Source organism: Callorhinus ursinus, unplaced genomic scaffold, assembly GCF_003265705.2.
Source record: "Callorhinus ursinus isolate GAN/ISIS: 27379988/994484 unplaced genomic scaffold, GSC_fseal_2.0 scaffold46, whole genome shotgun sequence".
Lineage (NCBI taxonomy): Eukaryota > Metazoa > Chordata > Mammalia > Carnivora > Otariidae > Callorhinus > Callorhinus ursinus.
The window spans coordinates 11008731-11016443 of NW_027397108.1; the positions used below are offsets into that span (position 1 = coordinate 11008731).

General features: G+C 60.4%; 2 protein-coding genes across 7 annotated transcripts in view; one reads left to right on the forward strand and one right to left on the reverse strand.

Annotated features, from left to right (window-relative positions):
* The window catches only part of GALNS (galactosamine (N-acetyl)-6-sulfatase), a 26851-nt gene extending 25306 nt beyond the window's left edge, over window positions 1-1545 (reverse strand). For 2 of the 5 annotated variants that reach the window (XR_012375224.1, XM_025860315.2), the window contains exon 1: window positions 118-316. Coding sequence is in view for 3 of the 5 variants with exons in the window: in XM_025860315.2 (XP_025716100.1) it covers window positions 118-237 (120 nt within the window). In the remaining 2 variants the exon portion in view is untranslated. Of the gene's footprint in view, window positions 1-117; window positions 319-905 lie in introns of those variants that run through there. The other 3 variants (XM_025860310.2, XM_073882403.1, XM_073882404.1) reach the window with 3 other exon arrangements.
* Window positions 292-5566, forward strand: TRAPPC2L (trafficking protein particle complex subunit 2L). 2 transcript variants are annotated; one of them, XM_025860318.2, is made up of 5 exons: window positions 292-420; window positions 1562-1734; window positions 2700-2787; window positions 2927-3006; window positions 3897-5566. In XM_025860318.2, exons 1-5 carry the CDS (start codon window positions 388-390, stop codon window positions 3940-3942), a joined length of 420 nt encoding a protein of 139 aa, XP_025716103.1. In that variant the 5' UTR covers window positions 292-387; the 3' UTR covers window positions 3943-5566. The 2 variants fall into 2 exon arrangements, with proteins under 2 accessions (XP_025716103.1, XP_073738508.1); XM_073882407.1 differs by having other exon boundaries at window positions 294-420; window positions 1585-1734.
* The last annotated feature ends 2147 nt before the right edge of the window (window positions 5567-7713 follow it).

Consider the following 7713-nt stretch of genomic DNA (forward strand, 5'->3'; position numbering starts at 1 on the left):
CCCCCCTCCACGGCCCTCCCTCCCCCGACCCTCCCCCCGGCCCCACCAGGCCGCCCCCACGGCCCTCCTTCACCCAGGGCCCTCCCCGGGAGCCCGACCAGCGGCGGCCGCACTCACGTCGTCCATGAGCAGGAGCAGGATGTTGGGGGGCTTCGGGGCGCCCACGGCCCCGAGCCCCGCGGCGCTGAGCACCAGCAGCAGCAGCCGCCATCGCGTCGCCGCGGCGACCGGCGCCATGGCAACCGCGCCGGGCGCCCCCGAGCCCAGGCCGACGGCGGGAACCGGCGGGCGCGCGGGCGACTCTCTCCCGCCGGGCGGCGGGGCGGAGCCAAGGCGGCCGCGTGACCGGCGGCGGGGTCACGTGACGCGGCCGCCCGGGCCTCCAAGATGGCGGTGTGCGTGGCGGTGATCGCGAAAGAGGTGCGTATGCGGGCGGGCCTGCCCCGCTCCGGCCCCGGCCCGGGCCCCCGCCTCGCCGCCTGCCCCGCGGGCCCCGCAGGAACGGGCTCTGCGGCGCCGAGCTGGGGGCGGGGCGGGGGCGGGCTCCGGCCGGGGGCCCGCGTCTGCGGCGGCGGGAGTGTCGGCCCCGGGCGAGCCGTCCGCCGTCCGCGGGCCCCGTTGCTCTCGCTCCCGGGGCTCGCCGTGCACTGGAGCACATCCTGCTGCGCTGCGCTGCGCTCTCCCGGCCGCTGCGCGGCTGGCGGCCTCCTCTCCGCACGGCAGCCCCGGCGCGGTTGTAAAAACCTCACGGGCGCGAGTCTCGCCCCGGCCCCAGACCCCTCCAGGGGCTTCTCGTGGCCTCACGGCAACGTCGGCATAACTGAGTCGCCTCACCCCCTTCTCCCCTAGCCAACCCTTCCTGCCACTCCGGCCTGCAGCTGCCCTGACGGGCTCTGCTTTCTCACCTCTGGGCCTTGGCACTTGGAAACCCACTGCCGTCTTCTCAGCCGGCCACCATAGATTTCATTTCCTCCAGAAAGCCGTTTCTGAACGCTAAGACTGAGCGCGCTTTCCTGTGTCTTCTAAAAGAGCAGGCTTAGGAGGTGGTCCCTCTGGAAGTTCTTCAAGGGATGCCTTCTGCCTTAGCACATGACGTGTCATTTATTTGTTGGGTTTGTGGCCTGCCCCTCACCAGAGATCAGCCCCGCTAGCAAAGGGACACATTGTGTTTATCTCTGCAGCATCAGGCACGGGACAGAACCAGGGAGTCGTGGCACGTGGGGGCCCTAGTAAGACCTGCTAACCCCTCGGGTTAGGATGGTAGGGATTGGCCATGCAGAGGGGAGGGTGGTCTGAGCTGAGCCTGCACAGGGCCTAGTGAGAGGGCGCGTCAGTGCTTCTGCCAGCGTGAAGAGATCGTATAGGGCCGCAGCTCCCCAAAGACGCTGCCTACGGCACTTTGGAGGAGTGAGCAATGAGTTTCAGAGAATAAGAGTGTGTGTCCCTGTGGCTAATTGGCTCTTGGCCAGTTCTGCGTTCTGAGCGCTCTGGGGCCTCATCCTCGAGGCCTGTGTGCCCAGAGTGCTTTCTCGGCATTTCAGTTCTGCACCCTTTCTTGCAGAATTATCCCCTTTACATCCGCAGCATCCCCACCGAGAATGAGCTGAAGTTCCACTACATGGTGCATACGTCCCTGGACGTGGTGGACGAGAAGATCTCTGCCATGGGGAAGGCCTTGGTGGACCAGAGGGAGCTCTACCTGGGCCTGCTGTACCCCACAGAGGACTACAAGGTGTATCCTTCACACCTGGCGGGGGGCCCTGCCAGCTGGTGGTCTCTCTCCACAGCGCTTCACGTTTGGAGATCCCACCTCCAGTTTCAAAGTGTACTGTAGGATCAGGTGACCTTGAAAGACCCAGTGTCGCTTGGAAAGAACGTGAGAGCTTTCAACCAAAGGGAATTAGGGCAGCTGGAGGCTAATTGAGACTTCACACCGTTTTTTACTTGGGAGGATAATGTGGGAAAAGCTGGGCATGAATTCCCAGGAGAAGTGTGGCAGTCTGCATCTGTCCCTTGTCTGGTTTGCGGAAGAACCAGGAACCTTCCTCCTCCATGCCTGTGAGGACAGCTTTCCAGGCTCTGTCTGCTGGGCCACCACCTCTGAGCAAGGACAGTTCTTCTGTCACCAGGCCCAGCCCCATAGGCCCCCGTCATAACTTGACCAGTCCCTTGGGACAAATGCCATGAAACCCATGGAGTGCAAAGACAGCCCCACAAGTAGTAATGTAGCTTGCCTTCCGTGACATGTGCCCGGGAGCCACTGTTCTACCAGATAAAGTGGACTTTCGTGGCGTGGGTGCTTTAGGCAGGATCTGCCTGACTCTTGGGCCTCTAGTTTTGCAGTTAGCACTGCTGGGCCAGGAAGTGATTGAGAACGAAGTTGAGGTGCCCCACGGGCTGGGCAGGTGGGCCCCAAAGCTTAAGTCTGAACAAGGCTTAGCTGCCTCCCGTAAATGCCAAAAACTGCCCCAAGGAAGTGTGTGGTCCACCTAGTATGGCCCGTGGGGACCTACCGGTATTGTGGGAGGTACCTGGGGCCCCTTCTGTGATGCAAGCTTGTCCTGTTTTTCCAAAGTGGCTTTGGAGCCAGGGGCTGTGCACAGATGGTCCTCGGCTCACACACCCTCCATGGCGGTGCAGTGTCTTGTGGTGTCATAGAGTCCCTGAGTTAAATGCATGTTCCCTAACCAGCTGTGCAGGTATGGCTACGTGACCAACTCCAAGGTGAAGTTTGTCATGGTGGTGGATTCCTCCAACACAGCGCTTCGAGACAATGAGATCCGCAGTGTAAGTACGGGGGTGTTTGCAGGCTGTGCCTGGGCCAGTGCGTTTTCTCTTTTTCACTTTGTTTTCAAATGCTGAGAAGTCAGAAATTTGGCAGCAGCCGTGTGTACCCGTGAACTGACACCATTGGTTCTTGTCTCAGATGTTCCGGAAGCTGCACAATTCCTACACGGACGTGATGTGCAATCCCTTCTACAACCCCGGGGACCGCATTCAGTCCAGGTGAGCTGACTGCTGTGCAGACCCTTCCTTGCTGAGGACCGTTGTTCTCAACGTGCAGGAGGGAAGGTCTGTTTCAGCAAGGGGCATCGTTCCTCTAAGGAGCGAGTCATTCTGAAGCAGCAGAACCCTGTTTTCCCAATAAGCTCTTACATGGATGTCCAATATATAAAACCGACGGGAGAGGACTGGGGGTCAGGGCGGGGCACAGACCTTGCCCGCTCAGTTCCCCAGGTATGCCCAGTTAGTCCGAGAGCCCCCACAGAACCCGGGAAGGGACCAGGCATGTTGCAGGCCTTTGTGAGAAAACGTCCTGTTCCTGCCCCATTTGTCTTGGTCGTTGAACTTGAATAGTTAGGAAATTGGATCGTCGGTATCTTCCACGTAGTCCTCCAACAGACAGACATGACACTGGGACATCACAACGATTGTATAAAGAAGCGTTCCCATGCACACATTCCACATCTGCTCCTGGGAATTCCCTACGTTCCTACATGTGGTTCCCAAGGGGCTCTTTGTAGCCATTAGGTGAGAGGATCCTGCAGTGACCCGAGCCAGGCCCTTCGCATGGCGCCTTCCTTCAGCCATGACGCTGTGTCTCAGTTCATCCTGGGCCCCGGGTGAGAGAAGCAGGTGCTGGTACGGAGAACCCCATGTGCAGGACAGGGACAGCCCCTGCCCCTCCACCCCGCCCTGGGGATCCAGCCGCGGCAGGACTGCGGGAACCGCGTAGGGTGTGAGGGGGCACGAGACTTAGCTTCCCGCTGCCGGGGTGGCAGGACACTGGCCTCGCAGCCGAGTGTGCCTGACTGGGGAGGGGCTCTCCCAGTCCCGGGTCATGGGCGGTGCTGCAGAGCCCCAGCCGCTCCTCTGACGGCTGTCTCTGTCCTCAGGGCCTTCGATAGCATGGTGACGTCCATGATGATCCAGGTGTGCTGAGCGAGCTCCCTGCTGCCGTGCTGGAGAGGCCCTGTGGGCATGACTGTACTGCTCCGATGGAGATTCATGATCATTAGCCTATTCCCAAGCACCACAGACGGGCTGCCTGGGGGCAAGGTCTCAGGCACGGGTGCGTGCAGACTAAAGGTCCTCTGAGATTAGATTTGGCGTTTTCCTTGTGTCAGCAGAGTTTAACTGAAGAGAGTGTAGCGCGGGACTCTCCAGGATGGCGCACTGCTTGGGGACCGGACAGAGCAGGGAGGCACGAAGGGACGGGGCGGGGAGGGGGTGGCGAGCCCACGGAGCTTCGGGCCCTAAAGTTGCTGCAGTTGCAGGGGGAGCAGAGGGAGGTGCAGAGGGACCTGTGGGTGGGCCTCTGCTCCAGAGGCTGACCCGGCCAGAGCCAGATCTAGAGGGCCCTCCTTCCCCCACTCCCCACACGGCCCACACACCTCCCCCGCAGGGCGGGGCCTTCATGTCTCCAGTCTTGCACCTGGCCTCAGGAGGCACCCCTCACAGAGCCAGGGAGCTTTGGCTCGGCTCGTAGGTTGCCCCTGGCTTGCTGAGGATGGAGTGAGCAGTCCCAGAGGCCTCTTCCTTGGTGAGCACCCGGCAGTTCCTCATGGCCCGAGGGCCGGGCTGGGTTAGAGGAGTCCCCGCTCACTTGCTGCCCCTGCGGGGGCCCCCCACCCTCCCCCAAGCTGGCGGGGGGAGGGGTCACTTTTGGGATGGAGCTGGCGTGATTGGATTTCTGCACTCTGCCTCCCCAGAGGCCTGCTCGGCCAAGTCCAGGTGACAGTGCCTTCTGGGATCAGCTGGCCCAGGCTCTAGTACCCTTTATCATTTGTTCAGCACACTGGCTTTGAGTCTCGGCCCCAAGACAGCTGCGATCCCTCCCTCCCCTTTTCAGGGCGCCAGAGAAGGCCTCTGACAGGAGGAGGGCAGCTTCGGGACCCCTGGGCAACAGGAAAGGCTGCTGGTGCCAGGATGAAACTTGCACACCTCTGCACTGCCTTCCCTTCCCGTCTGAGGAACACGGGAGTCGTGTTCAAAATCAGAGAAGTAGAGGGAGAACTCAGTCAGGAGTGGGCATTAAACACAGGTCCCAGCACACCACCTCCCGGTGCAGGTGGACTGAGAGGCACCGACCAACAGGCGCTGGTTCAGATGCCACCCGCACACCTTTGGTTGAGCTTTGGTAGTAATTGCTCCTGCCTGAGTGGTGGCTGTCGGGGGCCCTGCAGGTTGCCAGCTTGCTTCTTTGCTAACAAAGCCCCAGTGTTATTGGCTACAATTGGCTAGACAGAAATTTCCTACCCTCCATGGCACACAAGGGTAGGTATGGCATGAAAGTGGATGGTGTTGGGAGAGACTTGCAAGAAAGATACTTTGAAGGGGGATTCAGCTAGCACACGGAGTACCCTTCCCTCATCTTTTCCCTTCTGGATCTTGGATGTGATGGCTGGAGCTAAGGCAGCCCTCTTGAAAGCATGAGGAAAAGCTTTATCTCCTAAGGTTGGAGAGCAGAAAGCTAGAAGGAACATGGGTTTTGCTGACATAGGCCAGGACTTTTTATGGTCAGCATTTTGTAGAGGAAAATAAAATAAACTGCTATCTTGTTGAAGCCACTGCTATTTGGGTTTTTCTGTAGGTGCAGCCAGACCAGCCCTTAAACGTGCTTTACATTCAGGAGCTTTCACACACATCATTAGGTAGCATCCCGTTTTAAGCCTGAGAAAAGCAGGGCTCAGAAGTAATGTGCTGGCCCATGTGCTGCCAACGGAACTGTCCTGTGGGGGTTTCCCATCATCATTTTGTAGTTCTCTGCCTTGAGGCCAGCCTCCTTGTGGGCCACTGCCTGCCCGTCCCTCCACCCTAGAGCTGAGCCCCGTTAGGTGCAGCTCCCAGTCAGCTCCTAGCTGTTGTGGGTGACTGCTCCCTGTCCGTCCTTCTGCCCCTGACCAGACAGGAAGCCTGTGTGTCTCCGTCTTCTCCAGGCAGAGCCACACAAGTCCACTCAGCAGCTCACAGCTTGGAGCCCTCGCCACCCAGGTGGCCGCCAAGTCAGGAGTGTTCTCCAGCCTCCCTCCATCTTGGTCGGCTGGGGCCTGAAACCAAGGAGAGAGGAGGGACTCCTAGGCCCGCTCTCTCCTCAGAGCAGCCACACAGAAGGGGTCAGGAAAACACTTCTGGAAAGGAACCAGCTTGGGGTGGGGTGGAGACTGCCAGCGTGCACAGTGAGTGCCTCAAGACGGAGGCAAATCCCCCCTCGCTGCGGAGGAAGAGCAGCCCCTCGGTGCCGAGCAGGCAGGATCCGGTGTCACCTGCACGGTGCCACGTAAGCTTCAGCCCAGGGAACTGTGTCTGGGTGGCGAGCCTCGTCAGCGCCCTCCTGATTGCACCTGGTCCAGGCCACGCCCGGCTCTGCCCTGACACTCAGCCCCTCCTTCCTACCTTCTCATGGGGTGTGCACGTATGAGTGAGCCAGCGGGCAGGAGACAACAAAGAAATGTCCTCCCAGTTCCGGAGGCCAGAGTCAGGAATCGAGTCAGCAGGGCCAGTTCCTTTGGGAGCTTCTGAGGGAGGATCTGGTCCGTTCCTGTCCAGCTCCTGATGGCCACCAGCAGTTTCTTGGCTTACAGACACAACGCTACAAGCTCTGCCTCTTTCTCCACATCCTCTCTGTGGGTGTGTGTCTCATTGGATTTAGGGTCCACCCAGATGATCCAGGATGATCCTGACCTTTTCCCAAGTAAGGTCACATTCGCAGGTTCTGGATATTAGGGTGTGGACATTTTTTTAGGGGGGCATCGTTCACCCCACTCAAGAGCAGACTTGACCCCAGATCACGGGGAGTGAGAAGCTGGCCTGAGAGAGGACGCCAGAGACAAACGCGGGTGGAGAGCCAAGGGGTGGCCGCCCCCCCACCCCACCTGTGGACCCCCTGTGGATTGCAGCCCTAGCAGCTCTGTTCCGCGCTTAAGGAACTGGTAGGTAGGCTAACAAGGCGAGTGGCTCTGGAACAGCCCAGCGAGGGGTCCTTGGCAGCTACTTAGGTCCAGAGCAAAGGCAGTTTCCTTCCCCAGCCCTGCAGTGCGAAGGAGCACATACTGCAATTCAGGGAGGAAGTGGGGTGTGTCTGTGGCAGAGGGGCCGCAGTCGGAGTGCCCAGCGTGGGGACCTCCCGACAAGGGCCAGGCCTGGGCCAGGAGCCCAAGGTGCGTGCCCTCCCGCAGCGCCTCACACTGTGTCCCTCACTGTGGGGCGCAGCACAGACCCGGAGGCCACCAGGCCTGGCCTGGGAGGCCTGCTGTCACGTGCTTTTAAAAACTACTGAAATTTGATTTATGCTTTACCATTGAGACACATTTCTACTTTTCTTTAAAAAGACTTGGAGACCCCCAAGCTGACTCAGCGCCAGCTGCCTGAAGCTTTGCCCAGTGCCTTCCAAAGCCCCGACTGGCACAGGACCCACCTGCACCCCCGTGGTGTCCGGCTTCATGCAGACTTAGGGCTCCGGCTGGGGGCGCTGCGCAGTTAGTCCCGCCAAGAGCACAGCTGTTTACTCCTGACCCACCCCGGCCCCGCTCTCAAAATCGCATTCTCCCTTCAATATGGCGAATACCACAGGCACTTCCACTGCCCCTGCGTAGGGAAAAGGGGACGAGGGCGCAGGCCCCGCCCCCGCCCACCGGCTCCGCCCCCGCGGTCGGAAGCAGGCCCCGCCCCCGCCCCGGGTTGCCCCCGCCCCCGGGCTCACCCGCAGGCCCC

What these genes read in the sequence shown, in the direction of transcription:
- TRAPPC2L (XM_025860318.2), top strand. Translation starts at nt 388, where the DNA reads ATGGCGGTGTGCGTGGCGGTGATCGCGAAAGAG. An exon ending in CCCACAGAGGACTACAAGGT is followed by an intron (nt 1,735 to 2,699) that starts GTATCCTTCACA and finishes CCAGCTGTGCAG; the next exon opens with GTATGGCTACGTGACCAACT. An exon ending in GGGGACCGCATTCAGTCCAG is followed by an intron (nt 3,007 to 3,896) that starts GTGAGCTGACTG and finishes CTCTGTCCTCAG; the next exon opens with GGCCTTCGATAGCATGGTGA.